Source organism: Mesoplodon mirus (genome assembly GCF_964341445.2).
Source record: "Mesoplodon mirus genome assembly, chromosome: 5".
Classification (NCBI taxonomy): Eukaryota; Metazoa; Chordata; class Mammalia; order Artiodactyla; family Ziphiidae; genus Mesoplodon; species Mesoplodon mirus.
The window spans coordinates 82,920,660-82,942,956 of NC_138980.1; the positions used below are offsets into that span (position 1 = coordinate 82,920,660).

The 22,297-nt window shown below is 40.2% G+C and overlaps 1 protein-coding gene across 1 annotated transcript in view; it reads right to left on the reverse strand.

Moving 5' to 3' along the window:
- SNX2 (sorting nexin 2) overlaps positions 1-8,549 on the reverse strand; it is a 55,786-nt gene extending 47,237 nt beyond the window's left edge. The window contains exon 1 of the mRNA XM_082620439.1: positions 8,402-8,549. Within this exon, the coding sequence (XP_082476565.1) occupies positions 8,402-8,509 (108 nt within the window). The 5' untranslated portion in view covers positions 8,510-8,549. The remainder of the gene's footprint in view (positions 1-8,401) is intronic.
- Positions 8,550-22,297: the final 13,748 nt, after the last annotated feature.

Consider the following 22,297-nt stretch of genomic DNA (forward strand, 5'->3'; position numbering starts at 1 on the left):
GCCACTGCCTGAAATAAAACTGACACTAACAAGTGCTGACAAGGATGTGGAACTGAATTCTCCATCATTGAAGAAAACAGTCTGGTTGTTATCTTTTTCTTCTTTCTCTTTCTTTCTTAGAATCTTTTACAATTTTTTTATATTGCAGAGATAAAATGAGTGAAAACCTGACCAGAGACTAAAACAGGCAAATCCAGAGGCACTGAAGTTTCCTTTGGACTAGACTTCAGGATTCAAACACTCAATAATACATACAAAGTGTGACTCTTTGAATAGGAATAAAGTTTCAATATATATATTTTTAAAGAAATTTATTTATTTATTTTATTTTTGGCTGCAATGGGTCTTTGTTGTTGCAGGCAGGCTTTCTCTAGTTGTGGTGAGCGGGGGCTACCCTTTGTTGCAGTGCGCAGGCTTCCCATTGCGGTGGTTTCTCTTGTTGCAGAGCACAGGCTCTAGGCGTGCGGCTTCAGCAGTTGTGGCATGCCAGCTCAGCAGTTGTGTCTTGCAGGCTCTTGAGTGCAGGCTCAGTAGTTGTGGTGTGTGGGCTTAGTTGCTCCGTGGCACGTGGGATCTTCCCGGACCAGGGCTCGAACCTGTGTTCCCCTGCATTGGTAGGCGGATTCTTAACCACTGCGCCACCAAGGAAGTCCCTAAAACTTCAACGTTAAAATAACTTTTATGATGGGAGGAAATACCATAACATACTTTTGTCTTGAAACATCATGCTTTCATTTTAATGAAACCATATATTATCAGTTCTCAGACTTGGAGAACACTGTCCTAATGGACATGGTCTTGAGTTATATTACTAGTTATTATTATAACTTGAGTTATATTATTACTAGAGCCATTAACTTGCAAGACTAAAAGTAATTAACTTCATCTCCCTATGCTTTATCTCCCTTGAACCTTTCTGGCAAAAAGTTTGGCAGTCTCTTAGAAAGTTAAACATGTATTTACCACACAACCAGCAATCCTACTTCTAAGTGTTTTCCCAAAGGAGATGAAAACTGTTCATACAAAAATCTGTACATATTTACGTCGTCTCTAGTCATTAATGCCCCAAACTTTAAACAACATAAACATTCTTCAACAACAAACAACTGTGATACACAATACAATGGAATACTAAATTCAGCAACAAAAAGGAATGAATTACTGATACATGCAACAATATCAATAAATATTAGATACTTTAGGTTAAGTTAAAGAAGCTACATTCAGGAAGTTTCATACTGTTTCATTTATAAAAAATATAATTCCATTTATATGAGTCCATTTACATGAAATTCTGGAAAAGACAAAACTATAGGCAAAAAACTGATCAGTGGGTGCCAGAGGCTGGGAGTGGGAGGCATTAACTACATGAGATAATTTTTAGGAGGTGATGGAAGTGTCCTATATCTTGACTGAGGTGGTAGTGAACTTTACCAACTGAGGTAAATTTTATCACAACTAAAAACTATCATCACAGGAAAAAAACACCAGAGTTCAATTTTATAGGAAAGTGGGCATTTGAAAAGTAACATTAAGGACAAATCTGGGGAGTTCCCTGGCAGTCCAGTGGTTAGGGCTCCAAGCTTTCACTGCTGAGGGCCTGGGTTCAATCCCTGGTCAGGGAACTAAGATCCCACAAGCCGTGCAGCAGGGCCAAAAAAAAAAAAAAAAAAAAAAAAATTATTCTTTTTAAGAAAAAACTGAAAAGAATTAAGCACCTCTGCCTCAAGCAACTACATAGAATAACATTTTTTACAGGCACTAAAAATAGTTCATTCCAAAACCCTTATATTTAATGGCTTCCAGGGAAAGTAGTCAATTAGAGTTATACCTCGTCATAAATCTCTTTCTGGTATTTTCCATGCTGTTGCCTTTAAATACCTGGTCATGAAATGTCTTTCCTCTTAAACATAGGTAATTCATAATGAAATTTTCAAAAAAATTAAAACATTTAAAGTTGGATGCCAACCCAAAGAAGACAGAATTAGGAAAACAAGATATATGCTGTTACTACCTGTTGTGTAAGAACAATAGATACTAACTTCCGTTCTTTATCAAAAGACTCTTTAGTCTTACTCTACTTGCTCTCTTGATAATGTCACACACTTTTCAGGGTTTCAAAGATCATCTCTATGCAATTAAGTCACTCCAGTTTTCTATACTATTTCTGTACCATGTGCATATTTCAATTACACATACATCACCTGGTATTGCAGGGGCTTGTTCACACAGGTGTGTTTATTATGTTGACTCCTGTTGGTTCATATACTCCATAAGGGCAAGGACTAGATTTCTACTAAACTAGTTTGGTTTAGTGTCACCATTCAATAAATTGTATTGAATCTGTATCTCTAGCCATCCAGTATTTCTAGCTGTCTGATAGTATCCGCATTGGTGTAACTTATTCCCAAATGAAATAAACTTATAATTCCTTCCCCTAGACATTGTAAGTCTTAAGATGTCTATCTTTTAATCTGCTATTGCATCAACTTCTTTCTGTCCTTCATTATTTGCACTTTTCTTCTTGAAGCTTTTAACCTCAGATTTAAAATAACCTCTGGCTCATCAACCTACCAATGATACCTCGCACTCAAATTTATCCCTCAGACCACTAGCACATTAAGCTTCCTGGGTGATCATGTTACTGCCCTGAAAATCTTCCAGAGCTCTCACGTGCCTACAAAACAAATTTCAAAGCTGTTCACAATCTCACCACATTAACCTGTAACATCCTATATTCAGCCACTCAGAATTATTTATGGTTCCCTAAAATATGGACTGAACCTTAAGTGACACATGCCATTCTCCCACATTGAAATTCCATTCCACCCTTCGAAGTCTCTCTTAAATATTACCATCTCAATGGCTTTTCCTAGCCAACAGAAACACTTACTGTTCATCTACTATGTGTCAGGAACGCTGATAGGAATTAGAATCGCTCCCATTTCACTGGTACTTTCAGTGTTTTCAGATCATATAGTCACAGTCTGTCTGTATCAGAGTTTTCTGTACATCTTTCTTCTCCACTGGAGATTTTCTGTCCTCAAAGATTTGCATTATCTTGCTAATATCTGCACTCCCGTTATCATCTAAAAAGTATGGTAGAGAGTAAATACTCAAGTATTTACTGAAGTCAACTAAGTACAGTATCTTCTGAGCAATTATGGCATAGGGTTACATGGTGGGAAAGGAATTCTAAGACCTGTGAACCTCCCATCTGGAAATTTCATTTGAAATGCACTATAAACTATCATGTGACAGTGTTGGGGAAACTGTGGTTCTCAACTTCAGCTGACCTTAAGATTTGAGGTTAGTACAAGAACCAGGTGTAAACATCTACAGTCAACCAATTTTCAGAAAGGATGCCAAGCCCATTCAATGGAGAAACAGTCTTTTCATCAAATGGTGCTGTGACAACTGGATTGCCACATGCAAAACAATGAAGTTGGACTTTACCTCATACCATATACAAAAGTTAACTCAAGACGAATCAAACCCCTAAATGTAAGAGCCAAAACTATAAAACTCTTAGAAGAAAACAGATATTCATGGGATTCATGGAAAAGACTCTGACAAGTACAGGTTTCTGGTAACTGACTATACTGCTGAACTGAATGAACAAGCATTTTCAGAACTCTAATGGAAAACTGATGAATTCATAAAGTGCTAACAAAAGATCAAGATAAAAAAAATTAATTACATGGGACTGAGTGAACTGCTGAGGATGATTATAATTTTTGTGACTTTCTTTTTGAATAAAAAAAATGTGATGTAAATTTATGTAAAAAGAACTTAATGTAAAACAATGCCACTCTTCTCACATATTTTCTCTTGTTTTGGAAAATATATTTTCTGTTAAAAACATGATTTATGCTGACACGTAACAGGTTGATTATTGTTATTATAAATGAATTAATTTAAAAAAAGATATAAATCTTCATGACCTTGGATTGGGTAGGGGATTCTTGTATATGATGTTGAAATCATGACCAACAAAATAAAAAACAGATAAACTGGACTTCATCAAATTTTTAAAAAATTTGTGCTTCAGATAACACTGTCAAGAACATGAAAAGACAATCCACAGAATGGGGTAAAAATTTTTGCAAATCATGTATCTGGTAAAGAACTTGTATCTACGATATACAAAAAATTCTTATAAATAAAAAGACAGGGCTTCCCTGGTGGCGCAGTGGTTAAGAATCCGCCTGCCTATGCAGGGGACACCGGTTTGAGCCCTGGTCCGGGAAGATCCCACATGCCACAGAGCAACTAAACCCGTGCGCCACAACTACTGAGCCTGTGCTCTAGAGCCCGTAAGCCACAACTACTGAGCCCTCACTCCACAACTACTGAAGCCTGCGCACCTAGAGCCCATGCTCAACAACAAGAGAAGCCGCTGCAATGAGAAGCCCGTGCCCCGCAACGAAGAGTAGCCCCGCTCGCTGCAACTAGAGAAAGCCTGCACACAGCAACGAAGACCCAATGCAGCCAAAACTAAAATAAATAGGGCTTCCCTGGTGGCGCAGTGGTTGAGAGTCCGCCTGCTGATGCAGGGGACACGGGTTCATGACCCAGTCTGGGAAGATCCCACATGCCGCGGAGCGGCTGGGCCCGTGAGCCATGGCCGCTGAACCTGCGCGTCCGGAGCCTGTGCTCCGCAACGAGAGAGACCACAACAGTGAGAGGCCCTCGTATGGCAAAAAAAAAAAAAAAAAAACCTAAAATAAATAAATTTATAAAAATAAAAAGATAACCCAACTGAAAAATGAGCAAAGGCTCTGAACAGACATTTCTCCGAAGAGGTACAAACGGCCAATAAGCACATACAAAGATGTCTTCAAGAAAATATAATCAAAACCACACTTAGATACCATTTCACATGCATTATGATGGATAGAATAAAAAAGTCGAATAATAACAAGTGTTGGTGAGGATGTGGAAAAACTGGTTCCCTCATACATGGCTGGTGGGAATGTAGAATGGTGTGGCCATTTTGGGAAACCACTCCAGCAATTCTTCAAATGATTAAATGTAGAGTCACCATATAACCCAGCAACTCTACTTGTACACAAATGTTTATTGCAGCATTATTTATAATAGTCAAAATGTGGAAACAATGCATATGTCCAATGAATGACAAAATGGATAAACAAAATGTGGTATAGCCATACAATGGATTATTATTCAGGCATAAAAAAGAATTAAGTATAGACTTTGAAAACTTTATGCCAAGTGAAAGAAGTCAGTCACAAAAGACCACGTGCTACATGATTTCATTCATATAAAGTCTAGAATAGGGATGTCTATAGAGACAGAAAGTGAATTAGAAGTTGTCTAAGGTTGGGGGCAGAGGAGTTTAGGGAATGGGGACAGGGGTAAGAGGGTACGAGGTTTCTTTCTGAGGTGATGAAAATGTTGTAGTATCTGTGAATATACTAAAACCCATAAAATTGTACATATTATATGTGTGAGTTATATGGTATGTGAATTATAACTCAATAAAGCTGTTTAAAAAAAGAACAGGTGAAACTAACACAACATTGTAAATCAACTATAATCCAATAAAGAAAAAAAACGAACAGGCATATAATATAAATTTCCTGACCTTTTTAAGGTGTTGTCTTACTACTTCATGCTGCCTTAGGGCAAGCACCTTTTAAGCTTAGGACTACATCATTAAAAAAAAAAAAAAAAAAAAAGGCAGTATAAGTGGTATTCCTAAACAATGTGAAGACTCTCAGGTACAAAAAAAGAACAAGCTTTTGCCAGATTTTTTCCCTTCTCATTCACTTCCCTGCCCCCGTGCCAGCCCTTCTCCACTCTGTTTCATAGTCACAACAGAAACATACACTAGGGGTTTTAAATATGCTTTAGCTACTGAACATAGCTTTATGTGACTGTTCTTAATTTTGAAAGGAAAGGAGTTTAATATTGGGATAAAAACATACTCATAGCATACATATACACTAAGTTGTATAGTCATTACAAGCTTAACAATTATGACATGGAAGCTGTGTATAATTTAATTTTCACTTATATGGATTTCAACTGATTTTTTCCCTCCAAATGCCCTCAAATGAAAAAGTTTCTACATGCATAATATTTTTTAAACTCTTACTTTTTTTTAAAATAGAAAGACATTAATTTTTATGCCTTTCTTACAATTTACGGCTTAGGTAATAACTATTCAAAGCAGATGACCTGTATCAGAATCACCTGGGGCTTTGCAACTCATTGTTGTCCTTGAGACTAGAAGCAATGTCATGAAGAGAGTTTGTTAAAAATGCAGAATTTGGCTTATCCCAGACCTACAGAATCAGAATTTGCTTTAACAAGATCCCTAGGTAACTTACATATAATGTTTGAAAAATAACGATCTAGAACACTTATAAAACATGCAGATTCTAGTGAGGCAAAGGCATATGCATTTTAAACAAGAATCCTATGGTTTCCCCTACACACTGAAGTTTGAGAAGCACTATTCAAAAGAAAAGGGGCATACTGAAAAAACATTCCTTTAGAGCAGCTTTGGTATACTAATAAATGCTGCTATATATACTTCCCCAAATAGTTTGAAAAGCAAAAAAAAAAAATTTCTGAATTTTTAAGTCTCACAGTTATACTACCTTAAAATTAATACCCTGAATGAGTCTCATGAAATAAGGGGTTTAGATGAACAATCAAAACCAACTTTTTAAAGTTTTCAAAACGCAGTAACCAAAATAAATTTATTCATACTCAAAATTTTGTAGACTTCTACTGAAAAAAAGTCAAATACCTTATTTAAAAGTCCCATCCAAATGGGAAATATAAATTATAGTTCCTTTTACTCAACTTTAAAAGACTTCAATTAAACAGAATGCTTAGTGTTCACAATATTCTAGTTTACACTATGTTGATTAAGTTTCTTCTGATCCTTGCTGGTGGAAAACCTTTGTAGCCCTCACAGGGAATACAGGTCTTACGATCATGCATAGACAGTAACTTTCGATACGTGTTAAGGTAGCTGTAGAGTATACATAAAGGACTTACAAGGATATTGGTCCCAAAAGGTAATTTGCTGTGCAAGATAATTTTTACTAATTCTTAGGGGATGCTGGTTTTGACAATTAATTCAGCAAACATTTGCTAAATACAATCAATGGTCAAGATTTTCTGAGGAAACAAAGATGATCAAGGCACTATCCCTAGGCCCAAGAAGCATAAATCCTGAGGAAAGGTGGGGTTTGGGCAGGAACCTGCATATACAATTAGCAGAACGTGGTCAGTACCGAAAAACGGGTGCCGGAAGTTCCCAGTTTCAGCTAAGTGAATGTCAAATAATGGATATTTTACAGTAATTTCCAATTGATTTGCTGCAGAGTTCAACAAGCTAGGAAAGCTTACTAAAAAGCAGTTTATAAAGAAGTACAGCCCAAGATAAACAATTCTCTGGGAAATGTGCTTATATTTTAATACACATACACACACTTAAAGTTGGGCTATGAGGTGTGTGTGCGCTCATCAAAGGCAAAGCAATTCAAATATGATCTGGATACGGGAGGCCCAGTACAGTTAAGTTCACAGAGGGCGTTTCCTTTGACAAAAACAGGAAGACTTAGCTTCAGAGATCGCTGATCATGCGAGAAAAGAGGAAAAAGGAGTGAGGATCTTTTTTTATTTCTCCCCTGGTAACTTAAAAAAAAAAAAAAAAAAACCTCCCCCACCGCCCAGCAGTTTCCTGAACTATTCCCTCCCTTCAACTTTATATTTTATCAACACTATGATCCTTAAAAAGCTTAAGAACTAAAGAAGACAAGCAAGACCGGTCAAATGCATTTACCTATTTAACAGTCCAAAACAGGTACCTCCCTCAAGGGGAACTAGCAGTCCATGAAGGGCCAGGACCGGGAAAAGTGCATCCACACGCTCCCTCCAGCGCCCCGGCCACTGGGCACTCTCTTCACTGCTCTCCCCTTTCGGAGGCACACCCTCCCCTGGGAAGGGAAAAGCAAGCACCTCTTAAAAGGGGCTGCGGAGGTCGCCCGGCAGCGCGGTGAGGTTTGCGGGGACCCAGGGCAAAACCTTCTCTGCTCTGGAAGAAGAGGTGCAAGTGACACTGACGAGGGCCAGCTGAACGGGGAAAGGGCACTGCGATGCTCTGTCCGGTCCCGGCCCCTCAGGGGTTCAGGTCGGCCCCCCGGCCCGCAGTTTGCTCTCTTAAGCAGGCCTAGCCGCCCAGGCCAACTCCAGCCCAATGACAGGTCCCCGAGGTGGGGCCCGCGTCACAGGTGTCGCCCCAACCAGGTCCTTGCAAATCCGGGGGGTGGGGAGGGACAAGTCGGGGCACGGCAAAGGCACCGAAAGGTGAGACGCGCGGCAGCGACGGAGCGCAGCACCCACGGCGACGCGGTCTCACCTCTAAGGTGGAGACAGTGCTGGTGAACAGGTCCTCTCCGTCCTCCAGCTCCTCAAAGTCGGTGGGTTTCCCGACCCCCAGCGGAGGAGGTTCCCTCTCGGCCGCCATCTTCGCTCGCCCAGACTACTGCGCGAGCGGGACCTCACGGACCTGTCACGTGAGCACGCACGGCTAGGCTGGCGCGCGGGCCGCTGGGCTTCCCCTCCTCCCCGGCCCGCCGCGCGCGGCCCCGCCCCCGGCTTCGAGACTGCGCCCGCCCGGCGCGCGCCGCGCTCAGCCCCGCCCATTTGCCTCTCCTTCCACTCCACGTCTGGGTCGCGGCCACCTTTTCACCGCCCACTTGCTGTACTGACTTTTGTGGAAGAATCTTGGACTTTTATTGCCACGTCCCTTTCTAAGCAGGACTAGGCCAAACGATTTCTGTTGTCGTTACCAGTTTTAAAATCTCCTTTAGGAAGTGGGAGAGCTTGGGGACCAGTCTTTGGGCTTGGATTATGCACAGACTGAGGGCAAGATTGAAGATTGGCGGAAGAGAGACGTGTCTCTTAGATCTCTAGGCTGTCCCATAGAACTTTCTGACATGATGGAAATGTTCTATATCAGTAGCGTCCAGTAGAGTATCCGGTGGCCGAGCACTTGAAATGAGACTAGTGTGACTGAGAACTGAGTTTTAAATTGTACTTAATTTTAATTAACTTAAATCTAAATAGTCCGCATGCGGATAGAGGCTACTTATTGGACAATGCAGCTCCGAATAACAAAAAACACCCTGAATAACTTGTTGTCTGAGGTTTACTCCAATTTCATCACAAGGCAGCACACAATATTTTTCCTCAATAAAGTAAGAGTCAGAAAGGTTGGAAAAATGACAATTAGGAAAATTAGTGGATGATTAGTAAGAGCATCATACGCAACTTCCTCTGCCAATTAATAGATCTTCATTGTCAGAGGGTCTCTTGAAGACTTTCAGCTTCAATTACCTCACCTCACTGCATAGGATTACTGTCACGGTTAAATGAGAAAAAAATGTGAAATTATTCTGAAAGCTAAAGATTGCTATGCCAATGCAAGGTTTGTTCATGGAAAAATAAAAAGGCAATCATTGCAGGTAGCAACCTGAAGTTACAATTTTGCTGGAGAAGAAATCTTCACACAGCGCTTCCCTGGTGGCACAGTGGTTGAGAGTCCGCCTGCCGATGCAGGGGACGCGGGTTCGTGCCCTGGTCCGGGAAGATCCCACATGCCGCGGAGCAGCTGGGCCCGTGAGCCATGGCCGCTGAGCCTGCGCGTCTGGAGCCTGTGCTCCGCAACGGGAGAGGCCACAACAGTGAGAGGCCCAAAAAATTTTCACAGGGATTCTTTACAAATTAAGTATATAGAAGCCCTCAGCCCTCACTGGCCTGGGAGTTAGAAGGCCTGGGTTCTACTGGCTATGTGCCAGACTTACTTAGCATCACTGTAATTATTATTGTTTTAAGGGTATTGGAGCAGAAGGTTTTTCTAGTCGCTAGGATTTCTTCCACCCTTAAATTTCTGAATTTCTATGATTATTGTCAAGAAGTATCAACCCAAACCAGAACTAATTTAAGTAAGTATACCAAGTCATTTCTTGGTATCAAGTGTTGCCTGGGTGAGTTGGATGCATGGGCCAGTTGTCACTGTCATGCTCCCATCACCATTGGCACTGCCGTCGGCCTGTCTGGAATCAGATGTTGAGGCACATTCCCTGGCCTGCATTCCACCACCTATGGACAGTCTGTGGCCTGTCACTGATCAGAAACTTTAATCTCTTTTGAAAGCTCACATTGTGGCTTGAGGTGATTCTTCTCTGTATCCTTTTTACCTGTGCCTCTGTTTATTGCTTACTACTTTCTGTCTTATGCTATGGTCATTTATATTCCCAGCATATTTTTTTATTGGACATTTGAATTAGTTGAAATATAGGTCCAGCTGCTTGTAACACAGACCACATTCAAAGTGGCTTTAGAAAAATGCAGTGTAATTATCCCTCATGTGGGAAGATGAAGGCTCCATGAGCTCATCCAGGGATTGCAGGCTCCTTCTGTGGTCCTCCTCTCCCTAGGGTGTAATCTCTTCCTCATGGTCCATGTTGGCTAACCACCACAAACCACATTCCAGCAGGCAGAAAAGGAGTAAAGGGAAATGCAATGACATCCCCTTTCCTTTAAGGGCGTAGTCCAGAAATTGCACGCACCACTTCTCTCCTCATCCCTTTGATCAGCTCCTTAGTTACGTGGCCACCCCTAGCTACAGGAGACTAGAAAATGCCATCATTATGCCACCCCCTAAAAACTAGGGGTTCCCTTACTCTGGAAGAAATGAAGACTATTGTAGGAAACCAGCAGTCTCTGTTATAAAGCATCTATTCACTCTTTTTATGGTAGCATATCTGAATTTCCTTCTGGGTAACCATTCTTTCCTACTCTAGCCTGGAAGTCTCCTCCAGTTCAGGAATGGAGTGTATGACCTAGGCTTAAGCCAAACCTAGCATTGACTCCCTTGGCCCTAGTGATTTGTGGGAGGTCAGATTCAGCCTCGTTTCCCCAAACTCTTAGCAGCTTTGATTGTCTTTCTTTCCCTATTCAACCTAAATTCTACCAGGACTTCAAGAATTGTCTTGCTCTTTTTCTTCCTCAGTCCTTTGCTTTTCTGTTTTATCTTTTCTGAAATCCCAAATTCAGTCATCAGCTTCTCTAATCTTATATCCATATTGCTAAGAGCATTTGAAAAGTAAACCCCAACCTCAACTGCAGAGCCTGTAAGTCCATGATTTCTAACAGCAACTCCCCACTGCCTAGATACCACCATTTGTTTTCCAAATCCTTCAACTATTCTTTCCAGTAAAGGTTCTCTTTTCTCCTCAAGTATCCCATCACCTTTTCTCCTCATTTTCATCAAATGACTTAGCCTGCTCATTCAATGACAAAATAAAATCTGCCAGTTGAATCCTTCAGCCTTCAAGTAGGATGGAAATTCTCTTCGCTCTGTGCTCCCATCACTTACTGTGCATGCTTCTATAACACCTATTATATTGTACTGTGATCATGGCCACTTTTCTATCACCCCTGATAGCCTGCAGGATCGTTGCGTTCCAGGGCTATTTCTTATTTGACTCTGGATCCTGGGTAGCCCTCAGCTAGTGATCTATAACTGTAAAACAAATTATAGCAAACTTAGCACAGCTTAAAAACACAAATATTTATTTTCTCATGATTTTGGTGGGTCAGAAATCCAGGTGCAACTTAGCTGAGTGCCTCTGACTCAGAGTCTCTCACAAGGCTATAGTAAAGGTATCTAGCAGAGCTGCAGTCAGTTCAAGCAAGACTCACCTGGGAGAGGATCTGCTTCCATGCTCACTCACGTGACCGGTGGCAGGTCTCAGGTCCTTGCTGGCTGTTGCCTGGAGACTGAGTTCCTTGGCACACAAGCCTCTCCATAAGGCTTTTCAAACAACATGCCACTTGCTTCCCCTAGAGTAAGAACTCTAAGAAAGACAGAGTGAGCCAAGAAAGGACAGAGAGGGTGAAAAAGACAGAAGCCAGAGTCTTTCTGTAACCTAATCTCAGAAGTGGCATCTCATCACTTTTGCTGTAGTCTGTTCATTAGAAGCTCACACTCAAGGAGAGGGATAAAACGGGGGTGCGGCTAACAGGAAGCAGGGATCTTGGGGGCCATTTTAGAGGTTGCCACAAACCACAATAGTATTTAGTGCTCAATAAAATAGTATGCAATTAACACCTTCAATGAATAGATGAATGAATATGAAACTCAAGAGAGAGGGCTAAGTGGAAGATACAGATTTGGTAGTTTAAGCCACTAGTATATGATAGGCCCCAGGTAGCCTGGGAAGCACAACCCTTAGGATCATTAAAGAAGCAGGTAAAGGAAGAGGTGCCATAAAGAAAACTAAAAAGCAACGAAGAGATAGGAAGCAATGTAGGAGAGAGGGCAAAAGGAAGCAAAAGAACAAAGAAGAGAGTGTTCAGCAGTATCCATTGCCTTGAGTATGTTAATAAAATGGTAACTGAAAAGGTGAATGATTAATGAGTACAAAAAAGGAATACAACAAGTTGTGATGGTTAATTTTATGTGTTGCCTTGGCTGGACCATGGTGCCCAGATATTTGGTCAAGTATTATACTGGATGTTTCTGTGAAAGTGTTTTTGGGATGAGATGAACATGTAGATCAGTGTCCTTTTAGTAACACAGATTACCCACCATAATGTGGGTGGGCCTCATCCAATCAGGTGAAGGCCTTAATAGAACAAAGACTGACCTCCCCACAAGCAAGAAGGAATTTTAGCAGATTACTGCCTTTGGACTTGAACTGAAACCCTTTGCTCTTGAACTGAAACCCTTTGCTGAGTCTCCAGCCTGCTGGCCTACCTCATCAGATTTTGGACTCACTAAGCCTCTACAGTTGCATGAGCCAATTCCCTAAAATAAATCTCCCTCTATATATGTAACACATCCTGTTGGTTCTGTTTCTGTGGCAGATCCAGACAAATACACACGTATAAACTATTCTTTTAAAATATATAAATGGAAGCAACACAGAATAGGTCAGTAACTTGCTGAAGACACAGGTTTATTTTTTTGCATGTTTTAATTAGATTTAAACATGTTTATACATTAGGGAAAGAGGTGAAAAGAGAATAGTAGGTTGAGAATATAATATAGAGAAATAATCAGAATGGAGGAGGTCTGAAAGCATACAGGCATGAATGGGATAAACAGCAAGCAGAGGAATGTGCCTTAAAAAAGAGAAGGTATACTTCTTCCTTTGTGAATGGAGAAAGGGCCATTTAGAGCCTGTTCTAGCTATTGTGCATAACAAACCATTCCAAAACTTCGTCATTGAAAATGACAACCATTTCTTATTTCTCATGAGTCTGCAGGTCGGCAGGGTAGTTCTGCTGGACCGGATTTGGCAAATCTTCTTGTAGGGTTTGTTCATGTATCTGTGGTCAGCTGAGGGATTGACTGGGGGCTGCCTGGACAAGGCTGGTTTGGGGTAGGACAGTTTAGCTCTGCTCCATGTGCTTTCCTTCTCCTAGACTGGGCTTCCTTTCAAGGCTATGGCAGGGTTCCTAAAAAGAAGGTAGACACATACAAGTACTTTTTCAAGCTTTCACAAAAGAAAGTCACATAACCAAGCCCAAGATCAGAATGGGAAGGGGCTATAAAATTGTAGGGCAAAGGGTGTATAAAAAGGAAGCCATTAATTTGGGCCATTAGTGCAGTCAGTTTACCACAGGGGGATGCATTTACAGACTTGTTTATAAATATAGGCGTGGGAAACGCAAAAGTCCACACCCAAGATATCTATATATTTATATATACATATAGGTACATAGATATTGGTACATATATTTAAATTCATAGTTTATCTTTTTATTTATTGGCGTAAGAAAGCTTAATTTCTAAGAGAAAAGAAGTCAGTACCAGCACAGGTGGCAATTCGAAGTATTTTCAGTAGATCTTTTGAAGATTTGGCGAGAACATTCACCAGGGACATATAAGGAACTGGCAGATAGTACTGGAAGCCTATTGAGGTGGAAGCCATATGTTTCTGGCAGCAATAATCCCAACACTTGTGTGATTTTCTCCTGTAGTCTGGAATTGGAGGTGTAGGAGTGCAAGAGGATGATAGGATTGATTTGAGGCTAGATATTTTGAGGATGAGCTTGGTGGAGGGAAAAGGCAGCTAAGAATTTTGGGGCCCCCTCAACAGGGAGGAGTGACCAAAAATAGATGGTTTCCAATGACAAGGAGGGATAGCAGGTGGCGTGAATTCCAAAGAAGAGATTTTTTCCAAGGGGATTAAAAAGTGATAGTATTAAAGTGATATTTAGAACCCAGTATGAGCTATATTTTTGGTGAAAAGTGACATATTAGTCAAGGCAAGGCGGTTGAAGGAGCCTCTGGGCAGACATTCACAATGTAAGAACATTTGGATGGGAATTGGGCATCTAGGAGGCATAGTGAGAGTGAAGACAGCAGTCAGGCATAGATGGAAGGATGTGTGTGAGGTGAGGGGAACAAGTCGAGAAGACCCTGGAGAGACCTTGTCCTTGAACATAGCTTCTGGTGAGTGACGTGACATATAGGGTAGCAGCTATGAAAAAATAAGATTCATTATGATCTTCTTTGCAATCATATTGGGAGAGTAATCGTTTGGCTGCTTAACTTTAACAATAGTTAAGTGAAGATATTTAAGCTTCTTTTTGAAAGATAATGAAAGACCACATTTGTTGAAGGAAGGAAGGAAGGAAGTCAGTCAAGCATAGTGTTTTCTTTCTCACAGGTCATACATGCCAACAAACTACCATTACTCTGAAAGTATCAGTAATTCCCTAAACATTGACATTACTACTAGCTGTAAAATGATTATATAGTTATGACCCCTATGTCTCAGTCCCTGAATGTCACAGAGTCCTATGGAATAAAATATCCTTTCAAAATTGTTTCTTCACTTCTATTTCTTTTCAAAAATAATTAATTTTTAATTTAAGTATAGTTGATTTACAATGTTTCATGTGTACAGCAAAGTTACATGTATATACATATATATGTATTCTTTTTCAGATTCTGTTCCATTATAGGTTATTACAAGATATTGAATATAGTTCCCTATGCTATACAGTTGGTCCTTGTTGTTTATCTATTTTGTATATAGTAGTGTATATATGTTAATCCCAAATTCCAAATTTATCCCTCCCCTCCTTTCCCCTTTGGTAACGATAAATTTTTCTATGCCTGTGAGTCTATTTCTATTTTGTAAATAAGTTCATTTGTATCATTATTTTAGATTTCACATATAAGTGATATCATGATATTTGTCTTTCTCTGTCTGACTTACTTTACTTAGTATGATAATCTTTAGGTCCATCCTCTTCACCTATATTTCTCCTTTTTTTTCTTTTTCTTTCAGTTTCTTTTTCTTTCAGTTCTTTCAGTTCTATTTCTTGAACACCCTAAAGGGAGACATCAAAATCATAACACTCCAAACAAACGAAAAGCCTTTATCCTTTTCCCTCCCTTCCTTTTCTCATACTGTAAATGACCCGTGTGCCTCTCTCACCCCAAAATGCCCCTGAAAAAACCCTCACCCTATGTTTCTGGGCCATGTTTTCCTGCTACACACCTGCCACCCACTTCCCTGGCTCCAAGTGTCCACAGGTGCACTACCACAGTCATGGCCAGCTTCATGGCCATGAGAGCTATGTAGCCAACACGGCACCTTGCACTCAGAAGCACCTCATGTTTAGTTTAATGCTTCGCTGTCACTGGTCTTGAAATTCTTAACAAGTTCATTTTGCACTGGGCCCTGCAGATTATATAGCTGGTCCTGGCACCAGTCTGCCAGTTATGACAGTGACAGAGGACAGCAGGAGGATTGGGTGTCCCAGGTCCCCTAGGGTCTCAAGTCAAGAGAATTGCCTGAGTGGCTTTGGTGGCTTCACCCATGCCTCTCACCTCTCTACTGCTGGGAGGAGCAGTAGTGTATGTTGTAGATATTTACATATTAATAATTTTTGTCCCATCATACGTTCTTCTGAGGATAAGAAGTCAAGTTCAGACATAAGTTATGTCATGTAGGTATATATGGTTAACTTTACAAGAACTAGAGCATATAAAGAAAGGCTTAAAGCAATTTTTCAGTACAATATAACATTGGCAACAAAATAAGGAGGATAATATTTGATATTTCTAAGAGATGCATTTATGAATACAGACTTCGAGGGACAGAGTTATTTACCTGGTTGAGCTGAAATGGGGACGGAAACTATTAAACATGGAGAAAAGATCTAAGGAAATAAGATACAGCATTGGGGGTCAGGTAAAGAAACTGGGCCAAAACCAAAACGAAATAAAACAAAACTAAAAAAGAGTTACTGCAATCTCTTTCTTTTGTTTTTTCCAATTCTAGTCATGAACCTTGTCTCCTACATCAGACACTTTCTTGTGCCAATGAAAGATTATATCTTTTTGTCTTTCATCGTCCTTCACGTGGTACCTTACACATTGTACTCCTCAATCAATATTTGTTCTTTAATTGAAAATAAATCTACAAAAGAAACAAAGCCAATTCTTTTAGATCAAAGGAAGCAGATTTTCAGCCTGCAGCCTTGACACAGATGAGTTTTATTTGGCCCACACCGTTTTTTATATTTTAATCAACTGGTAATATTTAAAAATCAGGAGATTTCACATAAAAATCCAGATTTCTGGCTTCTCTTTAAAAAATTTGGCTACATATGGTCAAGACCTCTATGGGCATGTGCTATCCTGTTCTTCACAGTCCCCAGTTCACCCTGCTGTCCTCCAAACATGGATGAATCCCCCCATCCCTCTGTGGCAGAGACTGTGAGTTGATCCCCTAAATTCAAATCCAACCATATCCCATTCTTCCTTAATAATAAGCATCAGGTTTCAGCAGGCATCATGTAACTCAGAATAAAGAGACCTTTTCCTCCTCTTACAGCCAAGGGTGGCCATATAACTAAGTTCTGGCCATCCTATATAATGTAAACAGAGTTTTATATACAACTTCTTTAAAAAAAAAATGTGCCCTTTCCCCCACTTCCTCCTTCTGCAGGCTGGAATTTAAATGTAATTGCTGGCACTCCAACAGCCATTTGGGATCATAAAGTAAACTTGGGACTGGTAGAGCAATCAATTAGAGGGGGCCTGAGTCCCTGGCTCTGAGAATCTGCTGTATCAACTCAGGGCTGCCTACCTCCAGGCTTTTATATCAGACAGAAACACACTTCTATTTGGTTTAAGCCATCATTGTTTGGGAATTTCTGTCACATACAGCCAAACCTAATCCCAAATAATACAACTACAAATCATCTCTGATAAGCAGGATTTTTCTTCTTTATCATGATTACTATTATTAAAAAGTAAACACTGAAAAATCATAGTCTTCAGAAAGAAGGATGTGTGCAGTAGATCCCATAATTTGGGAGGGATACTTGTACATTTCATGAATACAAATTGGTTGAGGCTCCTCTGTCTTTGCTAATATTGTGTGGTGGTGAAGCACGCAGGCTTTGGAGTTTCTGAATATCTCTATGCTTCGAGTCTCTCATCTATAAGAGGAGGATAATAAAAATAGGAACTTCCTTAATGTTTTTTTGGAAAGATTAGATGAGATAATGTACACAGCCAAACAGAAAAGTCTCATTCCTTAAATTCTAGGTGGATGAGACAGAATGATGGCCTGGAGATGGCAAGGCATATGGAGATACATATTTCACTTCCTGCGCACACTGCTCTTTTCACATTAAGAAGTATTAAAGACGGTGGGAGTGATAGTGAAAAGTTTTCATCAGACCACAGAAGAGCTCAGTGTGTTGTTATTTCAAGACAGCATATATATGACCTATTTAAAGTTAAGACTAATGAGGAAATCTCAAATATTATTGTTTTTATATCACACTAAAAGCGGTGAATCTGATGACATTTGAAAGGGAATTATATTTTCTTGATCAAAGCACCATTATTAGACAAGTAAATCCTCAAAAGAGCCCTGAGTTTACCGAGAAATTTAATTCCTGCTGTTGGAGTGAGCTCCTGGTCAGAAAAGTTCTCATGAACTAGAAAAATGTACATACAAAAAGTAGATATTTCTCCTTCAATCAATAGAGCAATTTCCATATATTTGCATAATATCTCTGTATTTTTGGAAACTAGTGTACCAGTAAACTAGAATCAGAAGAAATTCCATACATTTGGTAGTTTTTATGAAATAAAAAAAATTTTCCTTAAGCCAATATCTAACCCTTTTCTAAAATAATCTCCAGTGAAGCCTGAAACTTTAAAAATACCTTTAGTTGAAAGTAAACATAGGGCTTAGAAGAAATAAAGGAGGTGGTGCCATTTTAAGGAAGTAATTGAAAAGTGGTTTTATCTCAGCAAACAGAGTATAAATGGAAAATATTTGCATAGATGGAAAAAGAATATTATTCATAGAGTCAGTGTGTAATTTACACAGAGTTAGATTGGGACATTTTTATTCATTATTCAGTGTCCACAGTGAAAATATCTTATTCTTCAGTGTGTTTTATATGAAAGTTGTCATTTTACCAGTGAAAGAGCAGTCTTACATATCATTCCCTTGTCCTCTATGTTTAAAGGAATATTCTAATTAAATAAAAAACCTAAATCGTCTCTATATTTTTGATATAATGATTCATGAATAAGTTATATAAAATGGCCCTAAAAAGGATCTGAGAAACCATATTTTAACTGGTAGAGATTATACTAATAATTATTTTTCCAACAATTTTTTAAAACTCCCTGAAAATGCGATTGTGGGGACATTTTTTAAAATTATAGTTGTCAGTTTGTTTTTGTGAGAATTCCCTAGGATAATCTCTTGGTATGGGGCCAAGACCCTCCAGGTAAATACCATTTATAATGAGGCTTTCTATCTTTGAGGCCAGATTCTCAAAGTATTTTAAGCCATAGATTTTAGATATAAAATAGGCTGATGGTATGTGATTAAATACAGCTGTTTAAGTACCAAAGTTCTATCTAAATTTTAGTGTGTGATTGACTTTTGGATATATGTTTTCAAAGGCTTGGAGAGTCCCTTTTGCCTGGCAGCCCCTTCCCTGAATGCCTGGCTTCCCTCGATGTGATGGGCAGTCTTGTCCCTGTTTCCTGCCTCTGTCAATAAGAGGACTACAGTCAGCCAGCCCAGTGGGAGGGAGGGAACAATGACCATCTCTTGGAAAAGCATAATGCAACAGAGCACACACCCAGTTCATGCTGCCAGTGTCAAAGTTACTTGTTAATTTAAGTGATCTTGTTTGTTGGGGCAAAGTCAGACTCAATTCCCCTGAAGACTTGTTGGCTGTCTGAATGTCTCCACCCACCTACCTCCTCCACTTGCCTAAGTGGCTAGAGAAACTAACTCTTGGCTAAAGATCATTATCTTTCTCCCTCATTTGGTCATGAGAGCATGGTGAGATAACAATCTGTTTATGCTTTTTCCACACTCTGTGGGACTATGTCCTTGTGTAAAAGTTGACTTATGGAAAGCAGTTATTCTCAAGTTCCACTGAGTACCAGAATCCCCTGGAGGGCTTGACAAAACACAGATTTCTGGGCTTTACCCTCAGCATTTCTGATTCAAAGAATCTGAGGTGGGGACAAGAATTTGCTTTTCTAAACAGTTGTCCATAATACTGGTGCTATTGTTGGAGTATCAGACTTTGAGAACCACTGATCTAGAGGATAAAAGCCTTTGGATCTGCCTCTGGAACTAGGAAGTTAGTTCTTTAACCAACTGATATGTAGTTTTATGTCTATCAGATCTTTCGGTATTTAAGTGTGTTGTCATAATATACATCTTAGGGATACTTATTGTGTTAATCAAATAAGTGCTCTTTGATGATATTCAAAACCTAAGGCTGTGGATAGAGACCTGAGTTTATGTGCAGGGGGAGCAAACAGCCTCCCTCATGATTTGCCTCCTTTTTCACTTGTTTCTCATTTGATTCTTCAGCCAGTGTGATCTAAAATTTCTACAGGGCCTCCCTGGTGGCGCAGTGGTTGAGAGTCCGCCTGCCGATGCAGGGGATACGGGTTCGTGCCCCGGTCTGGGAGGATCCCATATGCCGCGGAGCGGCTGGGCCCGTGAGCCATGGCCGCTGGGCCTGCGCGTCCGGAGCCTGTGCTCCGCAACGGGAGAGGCCACAACAGTGAGAGGCCCGCATACAGCAAAAAGAAAAAAAATAAAAAAATAAAAAAAAATAAAAATAAAAATAAAATTTCTACAGTCACTTTCCAGTTTAAATAACAAAGGCCAGGGACTTCCCTGTGGCGCAGTGGTTAAGAATTCGCCTGCCAATGCAGGGACATGGGTTCAAGCCCTGGTCCAGGAAGATCCAACATGCCGTGGAGCAACTAAGCCTGTGGGCCACAACTACTGAGCCTGAGCTATAGAGCCCACGAGCCACAACTACGTAGCCCGAGTGCTGCAACTACTGAAGCCCATGTGCCTAGAGCCCATGCTCTGCAACAAGAGAGGCCACCGTGATGAGAAGCCTGCACACTGCAACGAAGAGTAGTCCCCACTCAATGAGACTAGAGAAAGTCCACGCGCAGCAACAAAGACCCAACGCATCCAAAAATAAATAAATAAATTAATTAATTAATCAAAATAAAGAAATAAAGTTAAAATGATACTTTAGTCATTTTTAAAAACAGGTTTTTAGACTTGCCTGAAAGTAATTTAAGGAGTGCCTCTTTAAGAATGTCATTAAGATGCTCTATGAGGCCAGCTGTCTGTGGGCCTAACGTGGATGGAAGATGCAAAGAATATTAGGTTGGAGAGGCTGCTGTGGACTCTCCTGAGAGCGTGAGGCTGACAGGGTCTTGGTGTGCCGGCCAGGTGTCAGGCTTGTGCCTCTGAGGTGGGAGAACCGAGTTCAGGACATTGGTCCACCAGAGACCTCCCGGTCCATGTAATATCAAACAGTGAAAGCTCTCCCAGAGAGCTCAGTCTCAACACTAAGAGTGAGCTCCACTCAACAACCAGCAAGCTACAGTGCTGGACACCCTATGCCAAACAACCAGCAAGACAGGAACACAACCACACCCATTACCAGAGAGGCTGCCTACAATCATAATAAGGTCACAGACACCCCAAAACACACCACTGGAGGCAGTCCTGCCCACCAGAAAGACAAGACCCAGCCTGATCCACCAGAACACAGGCACCAGTCCCCTCCACCAGGAAGCCTACACAACCCACTGAACCAATCTTAGCCACTGGGGGTAGATACCAAAAAAACCGGGAACAACGAACCTGCAGCCTGTGAAAAGGAGACCCCAAATACTGTAAGTTAAGCAAAATGAAAAGACAGAGAAACACACAACAGATGAAGGAGCAAGGTAAAAACCCACCAGACCAAAAAAATGAATAGGAAATAGGCAGTCAACCTGAAAAAGAATTCAGAGTAATGATAGTAAAGATGATCCAAAGTCTTGGAAATAGAATGGAGAAAATACAAGAAACGTTTAACTAGGAACTAGAAGAACTAAAGAGCAAACAAACAATGAAAAACAATGCAATAAATAAAATTAAGAATCCTCAAGAAGGAATCAAAAGCAGAATAACTGAGGCAGAAAAACGGATAAGTGACCTGGAAGATAAAATAGTGGAAATAACTACCACAGAGTAGAATAAAGAAAAAAGAATGAAAAGAATTGAGGACAATCTTAGAGACCACTGGGACAACATTAAATGTATCAACATTCGAATTATAGGGGTCCCAGAAGAAGAATAGAAAAAGAAAGGGACTGAGAAAATATTTGAAGAGATTATAGTTGAAAACTTCCTTAATATGGGAAAGGAAAGAGTCAATCAAGTCCAGGAAGCACAGAGAGTCCCATACAGAATAAATCCAAGGAGAAACATGCCAAGACACATATTAATCAAACTATCAAAAATTAAATACAAAGAAAAAATATTAAAAGCAGCAAGGGAAAAACAACAAATAACATACAAGGGAATCACCATAAGGTTAACAGCTGATCTTTCAGCAGAAACTCTGCAAGCCAGAAGGGAGTGGTGGGACATAATTAGAGTGATGAAAGAGAAAAACCTACAACCAAGATTACTCTACCCAGCAAGGATCTCATTCAGATTCAATGGAGAAATGAAAACTTCTACAGACAAGCAAAAGCTGAGAGAATTCAGCACCACCAAGCCAGCTTTACAACAAATGCTAAAGGAACTTCTCAAGGCAGGAAACACAAGGGAAGGAAAAGACCTACTATAACAAACCCAAAACAATTAAGAAAATAGTAATAGAAACATACATATCGATGACTACCCTAAATGTAAATGGCTGA